The 25,000-nt window shown below is 40.1% G+C and overlaps 1 protein-coding gene across 5 annotated transcripts in view; it reads right to left on the bottom strand.

Annotated features, from left to right (window-relative positions):
* Positions 1–25,000, bottom strand: part of arhgef10 (Rho guanine nucleotide exchange factor (GEF) 10) — a 103,535-nt gene that overhangs the window by 22,280 nt on the left and 56,255 nt on the right. For 4 of the 5 annotated variants that reach the window (XM_083544543.1, XM_083544546.1, XM_083544545.1 and 1 more), the window contains 5 exons: positions 24,818–24,960; positions 22,627–22,801; positions 11,724–11,846; positions 8,051–8,504; positions 2,205–3,853 (listed from right to left, as the gene is read on the bottom strand). In XM_083544543.1, coding sequence (XP_083400669.1) covers positions 8,056–8,504; positions 11,724–11,846; positions 22,627–22,801; positions 24,818–24,960 — 890 coding nt within the window. In that variant the 3' untranslated portion in view covers positions 2,205–3,853; positions 8,051–8,055. Of the gene's footprint in view, positions 1–2,204; positions 3,854–8,020; positions 8,505–11,723; positions 11,847–22,626; positions 22,802–24,817; positions 24,961–25,000 lie in introns of those variants that run through there. The other variant, XM_083544544.1, reaches the window with a different exon arrangement.

Genomic DNA, 25,000 nt, shown 5'->3' with positions numbered 1-25,000 from the left:
AAGCCTGTTCAGCAAATAATCCCCAGGATCAGACAAAACCGTAGACAATGCGGAGGCAACAATGCTGTCATGTCTGTACTGAATTTAGTGCTAAAAAGAAAACACGCATGGTTCCAGGTGGTCCAGGATACTTCAGGATTATGATCAGGCATCTAATACCTGCTGTAAATATGGCTTTGTTTAACGTTTGCATTAATCATTCTACAAATTGCTGGGTTTAGATTATGGAAGCAAAGATGAGGTCTTGTAGATGTTCAGTACAGCAGAGTTTTTTGATTTCCTTGCTGGAAACCATGTTGGAAGATCTTCATTAAACAATCTAAAAGGACTATTTGGATGGGATTAGCTTTCTGGACATGCATGAATTAACTAGTAAAGAACACCTTTGGCAAGATTTACAAGTAGTATTTCAGCTGAATGTTCTAAGAAACAAACTGTCCAGATGCTGAGAGTGTGCAAAGCTGTTCTTCATGCTAATGGAGGATTTTCAATAAAAAAAATAAAAAAAATATATATAAAAAAATAGATGTTTGTTCAAAAAAAATCTCCAGACTGTTACATGATCAAGTTTGTTACAATGAAACAGAAGAAACATGCATGCGTCTCTAATGTATACATATATGAAGAATGAAGATATCTTTACATGGAAGATTTTACTTGGTCTGCTATAGAGCTCTGACTTCAACCTTATCGAACACCTTTGGAATAAATTGGATGAATATTTTCCCTATATATCTACTTCACTGAATTTATATTAGCTTATTTGGTGATATGTCACATCACAACTTTTTGCTTAATGGCTTATTGTAGAAGGTGATCCTCAAGGCTATATGCTTGGTCCTATTCCGGTTTACTCTAATAACAAATGCAAAAATTAAAGCTATACTATACATCCATAAACATTTTTAAGCTCAGCTCATATAATGGAGTTCTTCAAACCTGTTTAGAACAAAGACAGACATCCATCCATCCATTCATCCATCCCAAACACCACACCTCATTTTCTTTACATCTTAACAGAAAACCTTTACTCGTTAATGCATCATTTCAACACATATTGGTACAAGTTTTACTTTGGCACCATAAACAACACAAACAGGTTTCACAAGCTGTAACCACAAGGCGGTTTATTACTTCTCGTGCTCTAGATGACAGCTCGATCGGCTACTGTATGCGAAAATAAGCCCTCGTTTCAGGCAGTTAAAAAAAAAAAAAAAAGAAATAATAACAATATTAAAATCAGGGTGTATAAATGATTTTCATGTTACTGGTGTCAGTAAAGCAAAGCTAATCCTATAATCAAACAGTCTGATTAGTGTGTGAGTGAAATTCTGTTAAAAAATACACAAAAAAAAACCTCGCACATCAGAAGACATCAGTGTCATTAAACTCAAGAAGAAAATGAACACTAAAGTATATATTACACTTCCGTTTTTAGTTTCAATTCTATTGACCCTTTTTTTTTTATCCACGTGGTAGGCCTTGATTCCCTTCAAATGCCCAAAGCACAAAAAGCACCTTTTCATCAGTTCACACTAGCAAGTGAATTAGGTACAAATCCAATAAGTAATGACATGAAATGTTCAATTACACACTCACAATTGAATTTCTAACAAAATAGGACAAAAAGTTTTTGGACACCTGATCATTTTTAAACATCCCATTTTATATTTAGTCTCCGATTGATCTTATAATAATCTCCACTTTTCTGGGAAGATGTTTCACTAGATTTTGTGGAGATTTATTGGAGATTCATTCAGCCACAAGGGTGTTAGTAAAGTCAGGTACTGATGTAGGTGAGATAAGGAGACCTGGGGTTCATTCTAAAGGTGTTCACTAGGGTTTAGAGCTCAATAGCAGGAGATCTTCCACTCCAAACCTATGTATCTTCACGGAGATGGCTTTGTGCACGTCATGCTGGAACAGGTTTGGGTTTATTTTTATTCTCTTGCATCCAAACACGTCCTAAATAAGTGTGTACCTCTAACTTTGTGGTAACAGTTTGTTGAAGAAGCACATACGGGTGGAAAAATACGGGTGTCCTAATACTTTTGGCCACAGTGTGAATGTGTAATATTTCTATAAAAACATTCTTAATTTATTTATTTTTTTTTATTAACTTTGTAAACTGGAAGCATTTAAAATTATGTAGGTAATCAATCTTTAAATAAAATAAAAAAAAACAATTACTAATTAATTATCTATTCTTTAAATGGTATTTTTAATTATGAAAAAGTTAAAGAACTTTTGTCACATTATATAACTGATGAGGCAGTTTATTGAATTTTTTTTTGCGGTATTACAGGCAGTTTCTAACCAAATATCGTGTAGGGTATCGTCAGAAAATCGTGATATCATCATCATAATATCGAACAACCACTTATTAAACAATACAGAAATGTTACAAATTCAAATAATGTGTAGAAGAAAAGAAAGTATTAGAAATCTTTGGTGAGCGTGGAGCTGGTACGGTCAAACTGCTTTGCTAATCAAATCCGAGAAGGAAGCTAGCATGAAACCGAGGACGTAGCATGCTAATCACATTGATCTCATTCGAACTTACAAGCCACGCCCACAAACCAAGAACGATTAAGGCTTAAAATCTGAAAACAAATGTGTTAGAATGATAAAAAAAAACTTGGCATTAGAAACAAAAACACAAACAAACAATAGAAATAAACACTGATTTCTTCTTATAAAGCTTTTTGTTCTCCCCCAACATATTAAATACCCACATTTGGCTAAATTTATGTCATCCCATGAAACATCCCACTAGTGGTGAAGAAAACCTGGCCAGCCAGAAATTCCATACAAGCTTGATGGTTTGATGGTCATGTGAGGGACAATCGATATTATCATTTTTTTTTTCTTTGTAGTCTTTTACCAGGTGGTATCAAAAAGTTACTACTACTCTGGTGCTATTTTGACCACGTCTGCGATTTCCTCATGGACAGCGAGTTAGAACAAAGAGCAAATGTAAAATTCTGCATATAACTGTGCAACTCCACAGAGACATTTAAGGTGACGTACGTTTGACATACGGCGAAGCTGTGACGAGTCGTTCGAGGTGTTTTATGTGCTTCAAGAGCGGAAGAACGTCGCTGGAAGACAACGAGAGATCAGGAAACTTTCAACGAGCTCAACCCCTGAAAATGTCGAAACCATTCAGCAACTTGTGCATGATGATAGTCGGAGAACAATCCACATGATCTCACTTCCGCACACACCCTGCTCGCCAGATTTAGCTCCTGTGGACTTCGCCCTCTTCCCGAAGATGAAGATCCGACTCGCTGTTTTGACACCGTTGCGGAGATCTGGCGTGAATAAGGTGATAAGGTAAGAACTTACTGTGTAAATAGAGCTAGTCTCGAAAAGTTTTGAAACCACCTGTTAAAAATGGGGCAGTTTAAAGGCTTTCAGTAGTTTTTTTTTTTTATCAGAACAATATCTTTACCCAATTTCTTAAAAACGTGTTTTCGGTATATTTTAACAGCAGATAAAGAGGAAAAGAAACCGCAGCATTAGCAGTATTACTTCAATCAACACACGATTCACACATTGATAACTGGATTGAAAGTTCAGTGGTATTGCAGTGATTAAAATTCCCGTGCGTTAAAAGATCCCTCATGTGAACTGGAGTAACACTGGACAACGTGGTGTTCCAAGGAGCCGTGATTCTGATCCTCCAGCTGGTCCTTAAGATGTCCATTTCCCTTTCTTTTACTTTGCTGAGTCTGGAGATCATGTACGGAAGAGGGAAATGCTTCACAGGGAAGGACACCAGAGTACATCAGACCATGAAAAAGTCATCCTGATCATCCTCGTCATCACCATCTTCATCTTCATCATCATTCTGGAAGGAAAAACATGTGAACAGAAGAACAGAGTTGAACAGTGCAACAGTAAAGTCTCTGGTAGTAATGTTAGTAAAGGTAGTGGTGATGGTGGTGGTATTAGTAGTGGCAGTAGTAATGGTGGTGGTAGTAATAGAGGTGGTAGTAAATAGTGGAGGTGGTGGTAATAGTAATTATTGTAGTAATGGTGGTGGTGGTAATAGTAATGATGGTATTAATGGAAGCATGGTAGTAATGGTGGTAAGTAGTAATGGTGGTGGGGGTGGTCATGGTGGTAATATTAGTGATAGTAGTAACAGTTGTATTAATGGAAGCAATTTTAGTAATGGTACTAGTTGTTGTAGTAGTAAAGGGGTAGTAGTAGTGGTGGTGGTAGTAGTAGTAATGGTGGTGGTGGTAATAGTAGTAATGGTTGTGGTAGTAGTAATAGGGTAGTAGTGGAGGTGGTGGTAGTAGCAGTAGTGGTGGTGGTAAAGGAATGATGGTAGTAATGGTGGTGGTGGTGGATATAGTAGTGGTAGTATTAATAGTAGTAATGTTGGTGGTGGTAATACTAGTAATGGTAGTAAGGTTGGTGGTAGTAGTAGTAATAGTGGTGGTAGTAGTAATTAGGTAGTAGTGGAGGTGGTGGTAGTAGCAGTAGTGGTGGTGGTAATAGGAATGATGGTAGTAAAAGTGGTGGTAATAGTAGTGGTAGTAGTAATGGTGGTAGTGGTGGTGGTAATAGTAGTGGTAGTAGTAATGGTAGTAAAGGTGGTGGTGGTAATAGTAATGGTAGTAGTAATGGTAGTAACAGTGGTGGTGGTGGTAGTAGTAGGGGTGTGGTGGTGGTAATAGTAGTGATAGTAATAATGGTAGTAAGGTTGGCGGTGGTAGTAATAATGGTAGTAGTGGAGTTGGTAGTAGTAGTGGTGTTGGTGGTGGTAAAAGTAGCAATGGTAGTAAGGTTGGTGGTGGTAGTAGTAATAAGGTAGTAGTGGAGGTGATGGTAGTAGCAGTAGTGGTGGTGGTAATAGGAATAATGGTAGTAATAGTGGTGGTGGTGGTGGTAATAGTAGTGGTAGTAATTGCGGTGGTAGTAGTAGTAGTGTTGTGGTGGTGGCAATAGTAGTGATAGTAATAATGGTAGTAAGGTTGGTGGTAGTAGTAATAATGGTAGTAGTGGTGTTGGAGTAGTGGTGTTGGTGGTGGTAATAGTAATGATGGTAGTAATGGAAGCATGGTAGTAATGGAGGTAAGTAGTAGTAGTAGTAGTAGTGGTGGTAGTAGTAGTGGTATTAATAGAAGTAATGGTAATAATAGTGGTGGTGGTAGTAGTGGAAGTGGTGGTAGTAAGTAGTAGTAGTAGTGTTGGTGGTGGTAATAGTAATGATGGTAGTAATGATGGTAGTAATGGTGGTAAGTAGTAGTAGTAGTGTTGGTGGTGGTAATAGTAATGATGGTAGTAATGATGGTAGTAATGATAGTAAGTAGTAGTAGTAGTGTTGGTGGTGGTTATAGTAATGATGGTAGTAATGGTGGTAAGTAGTAGTAGTAGTAGTAGTGTTGGTGGTGGTAATAGTAATGATGGTAGTAATTATGGTAGTAATGGTGGTAAGTAGTAGTAGTAGTGTTGGTGGTGGTAATAGTAATGATGGTAGTAATGATGGTAGTAATGGTGGTAAGTAGTAGTAGTAGTGTTGGTGGTGCTAATAGTAATGATGGTAGTAATGATGGTAGTAATGGTGGTAAGTAGTAGTAGTAGTAGTAGTGTTGGTGGTGGTAATAGTAATGATGGTAGTAATGATGGTAGTAATGGTGGTAAGTAGTAGTAGTAGTGTTGGTGGTGGTAATAGTAATGATGGTAGTAATGATAGTAAGTAGTAGTAGTAGTGTTGGTGGTAGTAATAGTAATGATGGTAGTAATGATGGTAGTAATGGTGGTAAGTAATAGTAGTATTGTTGGTGGTGGTAATAGTAATGATGGTAGTAATGATGGTAGTAATAATAGTAAGTAGTAGTAGTAGTGTTGGTGGTGGTAATAGTAATGATGGAAGTGGTGGTAGTAAGTAGTAGTAGTAGTGTTGGTGGTGGTAATAGTAATGATGGTAGTAATGATGGTAGTAATGGTGGTAAGTAGTAGTAGTAGTGTTGGTGGTGGTGATAGTAATGATGGTAGTAATGGTAGTAAGTAGTAGTAGTAGTGTTGGTGGTGGTAATAGTAATGATGGTAGTAATGGTGGTAAGTAGTAGTAGTGTTGGTGGTGGTAATAGTAATGATGGTAGTAATGATGGTAGTAATAGTGGTAAGCAGTAGTAGTAGTGTTGGTGGTGGTAATAGTAATGATGGTAGTAATGATGGTAGTAATGATAGTAAGTAGTAGTAGTAGTGTTGGTGGTGGTTATAGTAATGATGGTAGTAATGGTGGTAAGTAGTAGTAGTAGTAGTGTTGGTGGTGGTAATAGTAATGATGGTAGTAATGATGGTAGTAATGGTGGTAAGTAGTAGTAGTGTTGGTGGTGGTAATAGTAATGATGGTAGTAATGATGGTAGTAATGGTGGTAAGTAGTAGTAGTAGTGTTGGTGGTGGTAATAGTAATGATGGTAAGTAGTAGTAGTAGTGTTGGTGGTGCTAATAGTAATGATGGTAGTAATGATGGTAGTAATGGTGGTAAGTAGTAGTAGTAGTAGTAGTGTTGGTGGTGGTAATAGTAATGATGGTAGTAATGATGGTAGTAATGGTGGTAAGTAGTAGTAGTAGTGTTGGTGGTGCTAATAGTAATGATGGTAGTAATGATGGTAGTAATGGTGGTAAGTAGTAGTAGTAGTAGTAGTGTTGGTGGTGGTAATAGTAATGATGGTAGTAATGATGGTAGTAATGATAGTAAGTAGTAGTAGTAGTGTTGGTGGTGGTAATAGTAATGATGGTAGTAATGATGGTAGTAATGGTGGTAAGTAGTAGTAGTAGTGTTGGTGGTGGTAATAGTAATGATGGTAGTAATGATAGTAAGTAGTAGTAGTAGTGTTGGTGGTGGTAATAGTAATGATGGAAGTGGTGGTAGTAAGTAGTAGTAGTAGTGCTGGTGGTGGTAATAGTAATGATGGTAGTAATGATGGTAGTAATGGTGGTAAGTAGTAGTAGTAGTGTTGGTGGTGGTGATAGTAATGATGGTAGTAATGGTAGTAAGTAGTGGTAGTAGTGTTGGTGGTGGTAATAGTAATGATGGTAGTAATGGTGGTAAGTAGTAGTAGTGTTGGTGGTGGTAATAGTAATGATGGTAGTAATGATGGTAGTAATGGTGGTAAGCAGTAGTAGTAGTGTTGGTGGTGGTAATAGCAGTAATGCTACTAATGGTGGTAAGTAGTGGTGGTGGTAATAGAGATAGTGGCAGTAATGGTGGTTAGTAATTATAGTGGTGGTGGTGGTAATAGTAATGATGGTAGTAATGATGGTAGTAATGGTGGTAAGTAGTAGTAGTAGTGTTGGTGGTGGTAATAGTAATGATGGTAGTAATGATAGTAAGTAGTAGTAGTAGTGTTGGTGGTGGTAATAGTAATGATGGAAGTGGTGGTAGTAAGTAGTAGTAGTAGTGTTGGTGGTGGTAATAGTAATGATGGTAGTAATGATGGTAGTAATGGTGGTAAGTAGTAGTAGTAGTGTTGGTGGTGGTGATAGTAATGATGGTAGTAATGGTAGTAAGTAGTGGTAGTAGTGTTGGTGGTGGTAATAGTAATGATGGTAGTAATGGTGGTAAGTAGTAGTAGTGTTGGTGGTGGTAATAGTAATGATGGCAGTAATGATGGTAGTAATGGTGGTAAGCAGTAGTAGTAGTGTTGGTGGTGGTAATAGCAGTAATGCTACTAATGGTGGTAAGTAGTGGTGGTGGTAATAGAGATAGTGGCAGTAATGGTGGTTAGTAATTATAGTGGTGGTGGAGGTAATAGTAATGATGGAAGTAATGGTAGAAGTAGTAGTGGTGGTGGTATTAGTAATGGTAGCAGTGGTGGTAGTTTTATAGTAATAATGGTAGTAGTGGTGATGGTAGTGGCAGTAGTGGTTATAATAATGGTAGTAATGTTAATAGTATTAATAATAGTAATATTTGTAGAAGTATCATGACAACAAACTAAGTCTGGTTTTTTTTTTTTCAGTGTAAATATAAATGCACAAATACTAAAGTTCCACCCCTGCTGTAACTTCTCCTTGTCCACTTACCTGTATCACACATCCAGTACGGGGATCTGCCACACCATGACCGTGGGCACGTTTTCTTCATGCCGTGCTGCTTTGCTCTTTTTGTTGATTTTCCGGTGACCAGAGCCACCGGATAGCACCAGCACGGAGCTCACATTGGCCCGTTGTGCCCGTTTGGTGTTCTGAGAGTGTGCCGGGTCACTAATGAGGTCGTAGATGGCACCGTCCTCCGGGCTGTGCTCCAGGGAGCTGCAGGAGGACGAGAGTGAGTCTTGGCTGATGGGGACTGATTGGACGACAGGGTCTCCCTCTGTGGGAATGGAAGCACTTGACCCGGAGACTTCTTCCTCATCTGGTGGAGGAACATGCTGACTAGGAGAATGAGTGATGGTTGGGACAGAGTTCTGTACAGGAGACGCCATGACGAGGAACTTCACAGGGCTGTGATGAGCGTGGAAGGACACCATGCCTCTTCCTGAGGGTTACACATCAAGTTAGTCCTGCTGTTCATGGTGTTAAGTATTATCATTATTATAGCCGCTAGTCTGCGAAGTATATTTACACCAGCTGTAGCGCATACGACAATTCTACACACTGTGACGTCTTTCTGACCAATCACAATTCGGATCGAGAAAAGGAGATAAAATGCTGCTGACTGCCACAGGGTGATGACGGACGGAGAGAATAGATGAATATTTGAATGGATAGATAGATAGATAGATAGATAGATAGATAGATAGATAGATAGATAGATAGATAGATAGATAGATAGATAGATAGATAGATAGATAGATAGATAGATAGATAGATAGATAGATAGGTGGATGCATGGATGGATGGATGGATGGATGGATGGATGGATGGATTTTGGAGGGAAAGATGGATATTTGGATGGAGGGATAGAGGGATGGATATTTGGATAGATAGATGAATAGAACAGGATTAACAAAAATTGTTCTTCATGAGCTGAAGGTTTTGACTTAATATGGTGGGCATTATATTTTTCTAACAGCTGCTAAAGTTTCTAGATATATAGTTTTCTTTTTTCAGTGGTGACTAGGCAAAAATCACACACACACACACACACACACACACACACACACACACACACACACACACACACACACACACACACAACACACACGCACGCGACAATATCGGCCCCATCGTAATTATAGCCATATGACTGAAATAAACGTGGTCTGGACTGTGAAAGGAAGTTTATCTCTCTTCTAAGGAACTATTCTTACGCCCTATTAGATCCACTTTAGAGATGAAGCGTATCCATGTCTCAGAAATGCACACACACACACACACACACACACACACACACACACACACACACACACACACACACACACACACACACACACTGCTACACATACGTTACAGCTCAGACATCCAGACAGACAAAACCCCAGTGTAAATCGAGGGCGTGCTCGATTTCTGTCTTAGCATCCGGTACTTCTAATTAGTGTGTGTGTGTGTGTGTGTGTGTGTGTGTGTGTGTGTGTGTGTGTGTGTGTGTGTGTGTGTGTGTGTGTGTGAAATAACCCGATTTCAGCAGAGACTTATCCAGTATCCTTCAGCCGCCCAACGCACCTTGAAGCATTTAGCGCTTATTAACACACAGTGCTTCTGCTTTGTGAAACAACCGAGCCGAGAAGGATGAATAATTACAGGATGTGATCCGGAGACACATGAACCCCCTCACCATTGAAGGTCAACTACTCGTTTATTTAACCAAAAAGCTGCATGATGGTTGGAGTGGCTGGCTGCCTTACACCCCAGAGCGTTACCTTCTGCATGCACTCTGCTCTGCACAGTGTCTTTACTGACACTGAGATACCAGGGATCTTGTCCCTGCTTATCCCGGTGCCCTACTTCTTCATGGAGGTCTCTTCAATTGGAAACCACTCACTGCAGCTGAGGATGGTTTCACATTAACAGCCTGAAGATACCTTAGGTTTCTGTGAAGGGTTCAACTCAAGAACCATAAAGATGGATTTTGACTGCAAATTGTGTGGACGGTTTGATCCAATTACCATGAACAGTTTTACACTCAAGTGTCCATCAGTGAACAGCTGATGACCTCAGAAATGATGGAATTATATTGAAAGGACATTCGGTGTTGAGGTTGAGGACGGGTGTGGGTCCCCAAAAGGTTTCTTCCTCATACCATCTGAGGTAGTTTTGACTTGCCAATATCACCACTGGCTTGATCACAAAAAAATATATAGGCACTAACTTATAAATTCTAATTTTATAACCGATTTATTACTGTAAAGCTGCTTTGGGACAAATCTGAGAATTCATCTACAAATAAAACTCAATTGAAGTGAATAGAGACAGTGGCAGGGAGAAACTCAATGATGGAGCCATGATGAAAGGAGATTTGGATGGAAAAATGGATATTTAGCTGGAGGGATGGAGGGATAGATATTACGATAGATAGATGGATGGATGGAGAGATAAATATTTGCATAGATGTAGGGATGGATATATTTAGATAGATGGATGATGAATAGATGGATATTTGGATGAAAAGATGGATATCAAATATAGGGAGAGATGGATTAATAGATATTTAGATAGATGGATGGATGGATGGATGGATGGATGGATAGATGGATGGATGGATGGATGGATGGATGGATGGATGGATGGATGAATATTTGGATAGATAAATGGATGGTGGATCGATGGACATTTAGATGAAAAGTGTAAATTTGGTTAATGTGATAGATGGAAGAATATTTGGATAGATTGATGATGGAAAGATGGCTATTTGGATTTTTTTGGATGGATGGATAGATGGATAGATAGATAGATGGATGGATGGATGGATGGATGGATGGATGGATGGATGGATGGATGGATGGATGGATGGATGGATGGATGGATGGATGGATGGATGGATGGATGGATAGATAGATAGATAGATAGATAGATAGATAGATAGATAGATAGATAAGGTTCCCTTTTGAATCTGGTTTCTGGCAAGGTTTCCTTCTCATTCCATTTCAAGGTGGTTTTCTTTGCCACAGTCACAATTCAGTTGTTTTATTTGTATAACAATGGACATTGTCCCAAAGCAGCTTCACAGAGATAAATAAATTATAAAATTTATGTGAAGACATTTGCAAGAAAACACTTCCTATGATTGTATCAAGATAAAACCTTGAGAGGAACCAGATTCATTCTCAATACCAATGTTCTGTACCATTCATTATAGTGTTATCACTGTTGAGGTGAGCTGTTCAGTGATGGGTGCTGAAATGCAGAACTGTTCATTGAAGAATGATATTGTGTACATTATAATAAATAGCTACGTTCCACCACTCAGTGTCAAGCAGGGGTAAGTGAAAGTCAGAGTTTGTAGTTCTGGGTGAAAACTGGCCTTCAGTGTAACTGCACCATGTGCAGAAGATCTGGTGTTTAATCATGACTCAAGCAACTCTAGCGTTGAGGGAATTACAGACAGCGTGGGCTTTTGAAAGCATAACACAGGGTTTTATATCAGGGCTGTGTTATGCAACTAATAAAAAAAATAAACAAATAAAACGTGACCTAAAAACTGTGATTTCTGACCAATCAGAAAGCGTCTGTCTGGGGCTTAACTAAGGAAACGACTTTATTAGTTTAGGCTAAATGACACGATCAGCATGGATTGAAGTATGATATTAATACGCACCTGTGACTTTGGGGATGCCCTGCAGCCGAGGGACGCTCAGGGCAACCGTCACCCCGAGATTCGTCCCTACGAGCAGTAAGCCGTGACTCACGAGCAGGCTGCTCACGGAGACCCGCTGATGACCTGGACAGAGAAGAAAAACAATTCTAAATAATAAAAAAATAATAAAATACAAATTAATAGACGGCTCTGATACTCCAGAAGATCATCAACACATTGTGGACTGTTTCTTCCCAGTTTCTGTAAAGTGTAATGGAGAAACAGTGACTCATAACGAGAGTCTGGAGTCTCTCAGAATACCACAGGTTTCCTTCTGAGTCAAGGTTTCTAAAAGCTAAATCTAAACCCTGTTTTCTGTAAAGCTGGACTAGAACTCTGATTTTCACCAGAACTCAGAAGCAACAAACGAAAAAACCTTTCTCGAAAAAGCAGTTTAATCTAAACTGCACCGATCTCTCGAGCCGGGCCGTGTAGGAGGAACTTGGCTCTAAGATGCATGTGTGGGTATGTTGCTATGGTGATAGAGAGTTGGTTTCCAGGGAAACTGCACCCTGTGTCTCTCTCTCCCGCTCTGTCACTGTGAGAGAAACGAGAAAAGGACTTCTCATTCCTGGCTTTAGTTTTAAAGAAAAGAAAGAGGAAGAGAGCCGAAAACAAATGAAAACTCTCACCAACCAACTCTCACCCAGACGCCTTTCATTGAACTGGACTAAAGTTTCATTATAAGGCATGAAGCAACCTTTTGAAACTCCAGCATTTGCTGTAATGAGTAACCTCACACAGAGGAAAGCCTGCCAAAAACATCTCCACAACAGAAACGGATGCCTCTTTAATTATGGAATTAAATTAAAAAGGAATTCTCCTGGAAAAAACGTGAACCAAAGGAAATATGTTGAGCCTTTAAGTTTTTAAGTTTGTGGATCATATTAGTGTCTATAACATCCCTGAAATGCTGATTTAATTATTTTTTATTTTGAAAAAATGTAAATAGATGTGTTTTGACCCTTTTCGTTTTCCAGTCAAAGCTGCATCTATAACATACCAAGTATATTAGGAGAAACTACACTACATGGCTACACTACACGTGTGTACACACCTGACCATAACATTGATATGTGCTTGGGATATGTCTCATTCCACATTTAGTCCCCATTTCCTGTTATAATAAGATCCACTCTTCTGGAAAGATGTTCCTCTGGATTTTGTGGAGATTTGTGTAGAAATTCATTCAGACACAAGGGTAAGGGTAAGTAAAGTCAGGTACTGATGTAGGTGAGGTGAGGAGGCCTTGAGTGCAGTCAGAGTTCACATTCATCCAAAGGTTTTCAGTATGGTTGGAACTCTAAAGCAGGAGATCTTCCACTCTAACCCATGTAAAGTAGATCTTCATGGAGCTTGTGACTTTTTTAATGCTGGAGCAGGTTTGGGTCTTGTAGTACAAGTGAAGGCAAATTTCATGCTACTGGATTCGTAGATGTCCTACACAACTGTTTGTCTTCGAACGTTTGAGGAAGAACTGCATATGGCAAATCCACAAAAAATGCAAGCAGATGTCTTAGTAACTGTAACATAAAACTGAGCCAAAAGTGCCCCATTTTTTGTAGACCACAGTAACAGCTTCCTCATTTTCTATTTTAAGGTCGAAGATCAATGAAACTAAAGTCATGCGGTGTTTTTCCATTCCTGCCTCTTTCCTTTTGGGCGAATTTCCCAAAAATGGTTATAGTATAGTATTCTGGTGTTTCCTGTACACTGAGGAACTTACGTAAGAGTTCACGAAATTCAATGTTGCTATGTTACAGTTACAAATACGCCATATGACATTCGTTTAACTGTGAAAATTTTACATTAAAACAGACATACGAATGATTTACGCAGAACATTTACTATAATATCTTGACCCAGCCTGCAAGCCCCGCCTCCTTCTCCCTCAACCCTGTGATGGTAAAAAGAATAATTGTACTAACAATAAAGAGAAAAAAGCTTTTCAATATAAATGTAGACACGATTACACTAATGTAACATCGGTCACTATAATTCTCAGGGTAAAAACCGGGACAAATAAATAGTTCGAAATAATTAATGCAATAGCTGCCACTGGCAAGTAAGCAGTTCCAGAGCACACAGCTGGTGATACTTTGCTTCAACCTGAAATGTTTGTGAATTTATCCAATATCTAAATATCTTGTAATATCTAAATATCTAATATTTATCCAAAATCACACAAGTCTTTGTTTCACTTCAGTGCAAATAAACAAAATAATCATACTGAAAAGGAAAGATATGAAAATGCCATGCTGTGGAAACCATACAGAAACACCACAAAATTTGTGGATTCTATTCTATGGCTGCTCTGTGGAGCAAAAAGTCCTCAAACTGCAAACCGTAAATGTGACTGTCCTCCCACTTCACCCTTCCTCATCAACCACAAATCAGTCAGCAGAGCGCCAGCCGGTTGTGCAACACGAGGACCGTTGGTGGTCAGGATCTCGTCATTAGAGTAAACTCGCCTTGCGTCTCACAGATCGTTAGCTCGACCATGGGAACGATGCTCGAGCGAAAAAGAGCAAACAGCCATGAACATTCTACGTGACAAAGGTTTCACTGTGAAGGATCGTGAAGAGGTCCTGGGTAATCGCTCGTGCTCGTTTAACGACGCTGCGACTTTAAATGAGAGTCACACGTTTTTTTTTTACCCCCTTACTCATTCACGTGGAACACGAAGACCGTCTAGAGCAGCTGGCAAGAGAAAGAAACACCGTTGAAAAGAGTTCAGAGTGAAAAGGAAAAAAAAGCTATAAAAGGATTCTTTCACGCTTTATGTATACGTGAAGGCCGGCGCTTGCGACGCTTTTTAACACGTCACGACTCTCAGTGGTGCGTTTAGTATGCAGTTAATTGCTAACAATCGTCTGGAAATTTTTTTCCACCCAGTCACTCGATCAGAAAAGTGTAAAAAATGAGAAATGAGAAATATTCTTTCAAATTGAAGCTCTACAGCAGGAGATCTTCCACTCCAACCCATGTACAAGTCTAACTTCATGGAGCTGGCTTTGTGCATTTTGTGTCATGCTGGAACAGGTCTGGGTCTCGTAGTTCAATAGGAGGGGAAAATGTCATGCTCCTGCACAAAGATCTTTTATACAATTGTGTGCTTCTGACAGTTTGATAAAGAACCACACATGGATGGAGAAATCAGGTGTCCTAATGCTTCTTGTCCCGAGAAAAGCAACATCCAGAGAGAGCTAAAAAGAGGGAAAAAGAGGTGGCTTTTCAATATTCTGCTAGCAGATGAATATTTATAAAGTCTCTGGCCTGCGCTATCAGATGGTGTTTCTGAGTTGTGAAATCCGCCGAAGGCAAAAAATAGATTCAGCTTTCTGCAGTGTGTTCATTTTGGGGAAGAAGGCGAATAGAAGAGCGGAAGAAAAGTCGACGACGTTTTTTTGCCTCAAATCCGTAACATATAATTGACATGAAGAGGATTACGGTCAGGAACTGGAATCGAGTTTTTCAACATATTAGTTACACAATTTCAATGTGAAGAGTTTTTTCAGGATTTAAAGTTCTCTAAGAACAGCTCGACTTCACTTAGTGATGACTGTAACTGTACAGTAGCTCCATACTTCATCAGCCGACTATTGCAGCTCTGTTCTTTGGTCCATGACTGGAGGAATATTTGTGCTTCTCCTGAGTCAGCAAGAAATCTGCAGAACGACACAAAGAATCTCTGTATCCTGGTCCATCTTTCGCTACGCTCCATAATATTTGGATTTCCCGAACTCCTACGTAAACTCGGACCAATATCAACACGCCCAGGGTCCAACCGTCTCCAAGCCCGCAATAAAAGCTTTGATCTCCTTCATGCTCAGAGACCAAACGGTGCTGGGTCATGTCTTGGGGTGCGGCAGAGAAGAAACAGACTACTTTATTTAAAAAAGCCTGAAAGGAATCAGAGAAGGAGAATATATTACACAAAGATCTAGTGTTAGTGAACTAAAACTTGGTATGTGGTCACACTTTCACACTAATTGATAGTTTGATTAGAAGAAATAATTCTCCATCCGTCCTGTCCCAAGTTTGAAACCGCTGAGTCAGCTATGTTTTTTATTTTAAAAGACACCCGCATGTTTCTTTTGGTTCTTTTACCAAACAAATACATAAACATCCAGATGTTCCACTTAATTTTTATTGAAAATCCTCCCTTAGCTTGAAGAACAACTCTACACGCTCTCAGCATGCGGACACTTCGTTTTTCCAAACATTCAGCTGAAATTCTTTGCTGTATCTCTTGTAAAATTTACATAATGTGTTCTTCAATAATTGGAGTTCTCTTGTTCTTCCCAGAGCAGTTCAATCGGATTTAGGTGCAGTAACTGGGCAGGTTGTTCCATGATCGCCTACAGAGCTCGGACGTACGCTTCGTATCCGGCATCGTCTTGTCGCATGGAAAATTCAGTTTCAATGAGAACTGCGTGGTGTTGAAGTATGGAATGGTTGCCATGTTGGTTCATTTCACCTAAAATATGTCTCCAACCTTTACGGCTCCATTAAGAAATCCATTATGTTTCCACCTCCATGTTTGACTGTGGGGGTGAGGGAGTCTGATCACATCTTTTCTAATGTTTCCCCGTCTTACACAAGTTCTGCTGTTAAAGACAAAAATGTCCCATTTGGACAGAACTTTCTTCCAGTCTTCATTCATAGTCCAAGTCTTTTTGGCTTTTACTGAGATCATTGCATAGAAACAAAAGGAACATTTATGTTTCTCTCAAAAACCATAAAAGACTTGGTGTTTCCAAACTTCTGACAGAACATCCACGCCTCTGAGTAGAACCTGATGTAAACTTCAAAGAGGAACTACAGTAATTAAGTTAATGGAACTTACCATCATACAAACATGACCACATGAATCACTTCCTTCTTCAGAGTTTCTTACATCGATAGCAGTCTTGAAAACTAAATAAACTTCAATTATGATTACATTCCTTATAACCACATAGTTTGCAATAACCTCAACATTTCTTCCTGTCGAAGCTTCGGACAAAAGTAGTCAAGAGTGGTATCTCAACAGGTGAGGCTCTGTGTTACTGATCAGAATGTCAGGGGTTTCAGTCCCAGCACTGCCAAGCTGCCCATTGTTTGACCCTTGAGCAAGGCCCTTAACCCTCTCTGCTCCAGGGGGGCTGTATCATGGCTAATCCTGCATTCTGACCCCAGCTTCATAACAAGCTGAGATATCAGTTCCAAGGAAGAGATTTCACTCTGCTGGAATGTGAATGTGACAAACAAAAGGCTGTTCTTGTTGGCTGTTCTAATCTCTCTGGATTGAAGTCATGGATCAGGGGGAGAAATGATGCATCATCACTTCAGCAGGCTGTTGTTTGCTGCGTGGCTACACACATGGGTGAGTATTTAGGCCAACGGTGACAAAACCACTCGCTCACTAAAAGCCTACACTCGCACAGAGTATGGCCGAGTCAAAGGCCAGGGACTGCTGAGTCATTCACGGCATTGCTGATAGAACAAAATAGAACAAACGCATTTATTTGTCACATGCAGAGTAAAATTCTTTCATCGTATATCACAGCTGGGGTCAGAGCACAGCAGGGTCACAGCAGACCTGGACGACAGACAGTTAAGGGCCTTGCTCAAGGGCCCAAGAGTGGCAGGACTCCATTTCCCTCCACTGTAGGGAAATAATTTCTGTTCCACCCAAACATTAGCAACACTGGTGGTCACCGATATCGGGATGAGAGGTGGTATCTTAGTGGTTAATTGGACACATTGGGCTTTGGATCTGGTTGGATCAATTTCAACACCACCAGGCTGCCACAGACGGGCCCTTGAGCAAGAACTCTCAACTGCTTCGTTGCCAAGTTACTCTGCATAAAGGCGTCTGCCAAATGCTAGAAATGTAAATGTATTCTGGTTCTATATTGTGTTAATATTGTGGTAAAACTTCATTCTTTGGATGCTGCAGGATAAAATTTTACCCCAAACCTGTATGACAATGTCCCTCTGAACAAAGCCAGCTCCACGAACTTCGGTTTTACATGGGTTGGAGGAGAAGATATCCTGCTCTAGTGCTATAAACCCCTAATAAACATGAATAAATGTGAACAATGACTGCACCCCAGACCTCCTCACCTCACCTGCAGCAGTACCTGACTTAACTAACACAATTGTGGATGAATTAATCTCCACAAATCCCCACAAAAATCTAGTGGAACATCTTCCCAGAAGAAGGGAAGTTATTATTAACAGCAAACGGGAAATAAAAGTGGAATTGTTTGTTAAAAAAAAAAAACACAAACCAATCTAACGCTCAGGTGTCCACAACCTTTTGCCCGTATAATGTATTAGAGAAACGTCACAAGATATCACACTGTGCTTTTGAAGCCTGATCCTACTCCTTTCTCAATGCGAATGACGTCAATTATAGCTCGGGTCAACCCATGAGGTAAAGGTTAGCAAATAAAACATCTAAAAGCCTTTCAGCCTCCTACAACAGCACTGCATTAATGCAGGGATAATAAAAAGAGCCATTAGAGGCTTTAAAACAAACCGTTTGACGGCACTTTAATGGACGTCAGATCATTTTTGACAGATGCAGATGCAGCAGGTCATTCTGGAGCTTCAGGTGGGACTTTGGATGGTAATTAAATACAAACCATATCAGGTCCAATACACCATTATCTTCTAGGGTTTCTGGATTTCTGGTTTCACGTATGGATCTATAACTAGTTTGTTCAAAGATGCTTAAATTAAGTCCTTTAATGTTTGCTCATGGCTTCTCAGAGCTCATCAAGTAGAATTTGGAAGGCAGTAGATTGAACTTTGGATCTGTAGGTCATGAGGTTAAATCCCACTCACACCAAGCTGCCACTCCTGGGCCCCTGAGCAAGGCCCTTAACCCCATAGCTGCTCAGTAGTACGAATGAGAGAAGTCGCTCTGGTTAAAAATTATTTAAGGTCCATAATCATCCCTTCCAGGCAAGATCCATACTATACATCCTTAACCATCACATTAGTATGTGCTTCTTTTTGAACATTTCACATTTAGTCCCTATTTACTGTTATAATAAGTCCTCGGGTGCAGTCAGTGTTCATATTCATCATGTTTAGGTTTGGAGCTCTATAGCAAGAAGATCTTCCACTTCAAACCCATGGAAAGCAGATCTTCTTGGTGCTGGTTTTGTGGACAGGGGGTTGGAGTCTCGAAGTTCAAAAGAAGAAACACAATCCATGCTGCTGCATTCTAAGACGTCCTACACAATTGTGTGGCTTTAAATTTGTGGTAACAGTTTGGAGAAGAACCACATATGGCTGGAAAAGTCAGGTGTCCCAATACATTTGGCCCTATAGCGTATTATAGATGCATTTTTAAGTTCAACACTCCAAAGACAAACAATGGTACAGTTAAATAATCAATATCTCTGAAAGTGTACATATAAAACTGTTACTAGAGGAGAAAAATTGGCAGTGACGTTTTTTGCACATGGATTTGGAAGTAAAGTCAGTCTCTGTTTAGGAATGAACTGCAGGCACTCATCAGGTTACTTCCTGTCTTTTGAGCCCTGATAAAGTTCTGGAGTTGCAGCAGGACAAGCAGGGACACAGCTCAGGGACGAGCACACATACCGCAACGTCTTTAATGAAGGGGATCTGAACCTGTCCTGACAAATCATTACATCTCAGAACTGCACAACACGGATTTGATTAGCAGTCAATGAAAAGTATAAAGTTTAGAGTTCATCATGTGGCTATGTTTTAATCTACAGGATGCTCATTTTGATCTCACACTGATCTCACCTTTATGTCTTTCACTCTAATTTCACCTTTATTTCACACACACTGATCTCACCTTTATCTCACACACTCTGATCTCAGCTTTATCTCGCACACTCTGATCTCAGCTTTATCTCGCACACTCTGATCTCAGCTTTATCTCACACACTCTGATCTCACTCTGATCTCTCTTTATCTCACACACTCTGATCTCACCATTATCTCACACACCCTGATCTCACCTTTATCCCACACACTCTGATCTCACTCTGATCTCACCATTATCTCACACACTCTGATCTCACCTTTATCTCACACTCTCTGATCTCACATTTAACTCACACTCTCTGATCTCACACACTCTGATCTCACATTTATCTCACACACTCTGATCTCACCTTTATCTCACGCACTCTGATCTTACCTTTATCTCACGCACTCTGATTTATCTTACACTCCCATCTCATTCACTTTGATCTCACTTTATTTTTACTCATTCAAATTTCACTTTGATCTCATTCTTCTCACTCTAGACATGTTTACACAAGACTTTTTTTTTATTGCGATTAAAATCATTCCGATTGAAAGATTCGGTGGACTGTTTACAGGAGACGTTCTCTAATCCGATATTGTTTGCGTGTGCCGGCGCTTTTAATCGGAATGACTTTCCACAGATAAATCCTCAAATCTGATTGGTGACAATCGAGAGGTTGATTAATTTTCCATAACAGCGACAGCGACAGCCTGGAAAACAGTCCTGGGTTCCCTGTTCGAACGCATTTATCGCTACTATAGCGACAGTTAAATTACAGAAACGCTGAACGAAGCACGTGACAAACCTGTACGTACACGTAACAGGCACGTGCACACGCCCACGTATCACATCTAATCTCTGGCATGACACGTCTCCCACACAGGCAGCTGTCACAAAGCCTTTCGGCCAAAACTCGAGCTTCAGCTTCGGAAAATCTGAACACAATTGATTAGTAACGGCACATTATTATTATTATTATTATTATTATTAATATTATTCAGTAGACAGGTGTCCTGATGCTAATTCAGCTCAAACCACATTGCCTTACAACAAAGCTCAGACATGCTAGTTTTCATGAGTGATGCTCAGTTTAATATCAGCGGCTCCTAATATCCAAATTTTACTCTGATTTTAGTCGTTACAGAGATCTGGTTAGCGACTTTCACTAGCTAGCAATTACTTCCTGTCTAACTTTAGCTAGCTGTCTAATGTTTCATCATGATAAATGCTAGTTTAAGGACAAGCAACATCAGACAGAGAGACAAAAAGACAGCGAGACCAGTAAACATAGATAGACAGACAGACAGACAGACAGACAGACAGACAGACAGACAGACAGACATAGATAGATAGATAGATAGACAGACAGACAGACAGACAGACAGACAGACAGACAGACAGACAGACAGACAGACAGACAGACAGACAGTATTTTTAGTACAAGCAACATTAGCTAGTACTAAAACATAACATTGCTTGTTTTTTCTTTAAATTAATGCAGTTTTTTTATTATTAACATTTGCGATCCTCAACAGATTTAATTTTTAAAACAATTTTAAATAAAATGCCTGCTTGGTTAAATAATATATAAAATAATATTTTATTAAACAAAAAAAAATAGAATAAATCAAATTAACACTTTTTTATTATATTGATAAAATTGAGTAATCAATTAAATTAGCACAAATGTAATGGATTAAATGCAATTAAATTTAATTGAATTAAATAGTTTACATTTGTTAGACCTTATTTTATAAGTGCGCGTGTGTGTGTGTGTTTTACTTTTAATGTTTAACTTTCTAAAGATATGATCTAAGAACTGTTCTGCTTATTGCAGCAGACTTTAACAAATGTCTTAATTCCTCCCATTATTCATTCGTTCACTCGCTCGATATGCGGAATTGTCAGGATTTTCTCCTTTTAAGAGAATTCCTTGAAGCTGAACATAAAACGCTAAACAATCCATAGCGGGGGAGGGGCCACTTCCTGGTTAGCGGCTAACGCTAGCGCTATGGATTCTTTAGTGTTTTCATGCATGCACACTACAAATCGTATTTCCGGTACGGCAAACTCTAGTTTATTTTTTATACCTCTGGCATTGTTGTCTATATTTTCAATAATATAAAAAATGCGCTTAAACTAACTTGCAGCCAGTCACTGTTATTTAATTTTAGTTCAACTATGTTCCGTATGTAAAAAGAATTGCATTTGGAATACATGTACCGCTACACCCGTAGCAACAATACCAGCATTTTATTATTATTATTATTATTATTATCATAATTATTAGCACTTATTCTTCATTATAATGTTTTCGAACCAGAGTAACGTTTGGTTGAAACCTCCAGAGATAATAACGTGAGAATGGAATTGAAGACCAGAATTACTGCTTACTCATCAAACACCACACCACACCCATACATACACCCACACACACACACACACACACACACACACACACACACACACACACACACACAGATTACAATACAGCTCAACAAAAGAAAGGGCCAAGCCAATGTTATCATCTCAAACCCACTTCCTGAAAACACACACACACACACACTTGTGAAAAAAATTCTGCAAATCGAAAAAGAACCTAAAATCACTGCGTCACTTTGAAGCTCTGCAGTGACTCGTGAGCAAACTGGAAGTTTCCTGCGAATCCCAAAACAAGACCAACACATGACACACCCACGGAGTGTATGATGTCAGGATACATGCCTGAAGGAGAAATGATATGGTGTGTGTGCTTGAGTGTGTTTATACGATTACATGACCTCAGTGTGTAATTTGCGTGGCCTGGAATAAAGAGTGTGGGCTGATTTGCTGCTGTTTAGCCGTGTGTGTTACCTGGTGAAGATGGGGGGGGGGGGTGTTTACTGAAGATGAGGTTTTTGACAGGTGTGTATTAAAGTGAAATCAATGTTGTGTTTTAAACATTTATGAAAGGATTCTCCAGTTTCAGAGCTTTATACCGAACAGAAATAAAGCTGTTGTGTAAGTGGAATAAAACATTATAGTTCCGCTGTGAGGTGTGTGTTTGTGTGTGTGTGTTGGGTGTGAGAGTGGGCTCACCTGAGAGGATGTTGTGGACAGGTGTAGCAATGTTGATGTCCTGCAGGTGCTCCAGCGTCTCAGTGTGAAACAGGCGTAGTGTGGAACCCGAGCTGAAGGCGATCCAGATGCCCACTCCTGCTACCACCATTTGGGACACGACCATTCCCTCCTCCTGATGCACCTCCAGCTGGTGCTGTAGAACACGCGGGATGAGCAGGTTCAAAGCTGTGCTCATTTTATTATTAATTAGCATTACTTTATCAAAGAATTACAGACTGATACGGGCCACGCCTCCCTACTTAGGACTGACAGACCCAAAAGCCATCCCCCCTTAACTGTGGCTGACACTTAAAGGAGGCCACTCCTCCTTTATTAAGACTGACAGCCACATAAGCCACACCTCCTTTATTAAGACTGACAGCCACATAAGCCACACCTCCTTCATTAGGACAGACACATAAGCCACACCTCCTTGGACTGACAGCCACATAAGCCACACCTCCATTATTAAGACTGTCTCACACATAAGCCACACCTCCTTGGACTGACAGACACATAAGCCACACGTCCTTTATTAAGACCGACTCACACATAAGCCACACCTCCTTTATCAAAACTGACAGCCACATAAGCCACACCTCCTTTATTAAGACTGACAGCCACATAAGTCACACCTCCTTCATTAAGACCGACTAACACATAAGCCACACCTCCTTCATTAAGACTTACTCAGACATAAGCCACACCTCCTTTATTAAGACTGACAGCCACGTATGCCACACCTCCCTCATTAAGTCACACCTCCTTCATTAGGACAGACACATAAGCCACACCTCCTTTATTAAGACTGAATAACACATAAGCCACACCTCCTTGGACTAACAGCCACATAAGTCACACCTCCTTTATTAAGACTGTCTCACACATAAGCCACACCTCCCTGAACTGACAGCCACATAAGCCACACCTCCTTTATTAAGAATGGCTAACACATAAACCACACCTCCTTGAACTGACAGCCACATGAGTTTACCAACCCCCACTCCAACCATGTGCACACACAGCTAAAGACCCCATAATGAGTCTGATTCATCACCCCAGTTATAATTAGTTCAGCTTCAGCATTTTCTCAGTCCCTCAGGTGCACAAAGAGTTAGAGAAATGCTGCAAGGAAAAGAAAAAGAAAGAGAAACAGTTTTGCATGTGTGATCTCATCAGCAATGAAGTCATACACACACAGCTCTGAAGCAGTGAATGCTTTCAGGAAGCCAAACATGGCACGATACTGCGTCTGGTTTTAAACCTTGCTCCACAGCAATACATTTTCTGCTGCATCTGCGCTACGAGGGAATTGAACAGTGCTGCGTCTGAAACCTTCTCCGATTGAGCTGTCGGCTGATCAGACAGATGGAATTTTACTGTGCTGTACTGCAATGTGAGCAGTCTCTCGCAAATCGATTTCTCACAGTCACAAGAACCCGTTTTCAGTATACCATTGTGTAGCAACAACATCAGCATGATCGGCAGGATGGGACAGAAAGAGTACTTTGTCTTAACAAAGTCAAACCTGTCATACCAGAAGTCATACCAGAAGCCATACTGTGATTTTCCACATTTCCAAAAATGTTGGAAGGAGGTGGGAAAAAGTGCTGGGGAAAAAAGTTTTCCTCTGTAAGACATCGACAAATATAAACATTAATTAAATATTCACAGAAGCCACACCTCCTTCACTGAGACTGACAGGAACATAGGCCACACCTCCTTCACTAAGACTGACAGGCCTATAGGCCACACCTCCTTCACTAGAGCTTAAAGACATATAGGCCACACCTCCTTCACTAGCGCTTAAAGGCACATAGGCCACATCTCCTTTACTGAGACTAACAGAAACATAGGCCACACCTCCTTCACTAAGACTGACGGGCACATAGGCCACAAATCCTTTACTGAGACTGACGGGCACATAGGCCACACCTTCTTCACTAAGACTGACAGGCACATAGGCCACACCTCCTTTATTTCCTCATTCCATTATATACTGGTGATCTATATGATCAAACAGATGATGATTTCTAATAAGTATAATGTACAGCAAGCTCATGCTGAATGATCTCTGAGTGGTTTTTGTCTCCTTGCAGCTTTAAATCCTTAGAAAAATCAAGTGCAACATTGAAACCAGGGCATGATGAAGCGCACAGCGGTCGTTTACCTCTACAGTGTGTGAGCGAGCATCGATGATGAAGGCGTGTCCTCCAGACGAGGCCCAGACACGCTCCCCGACGGCCAGCAGGGCCTTTACTGGGAGCACCCCGAGCTTCAGCAAGCTCACGCTGGAGGAATCCCAGGAACCATCTACAGAAACAGGGGAAATATATATACAGATTTTAAATAT

The sequence above is a fragment of the Silurus aristotelis genome (genome assembly GCF_946808225.1).
Source record: "Silurus aristotelis genome assembly, chromosome: 6".
Taxonomy (NCBI): Eukaryota; Metazoa; Chordata; class Actinopteri; order Siluriformes; family Siluridae; genus Silurus; species Silurus aristotelis.
Note: the sequence above shows the minus strand (reverse complement) of the source record. Positions and strands in the feature narration are given on the sequence as shown.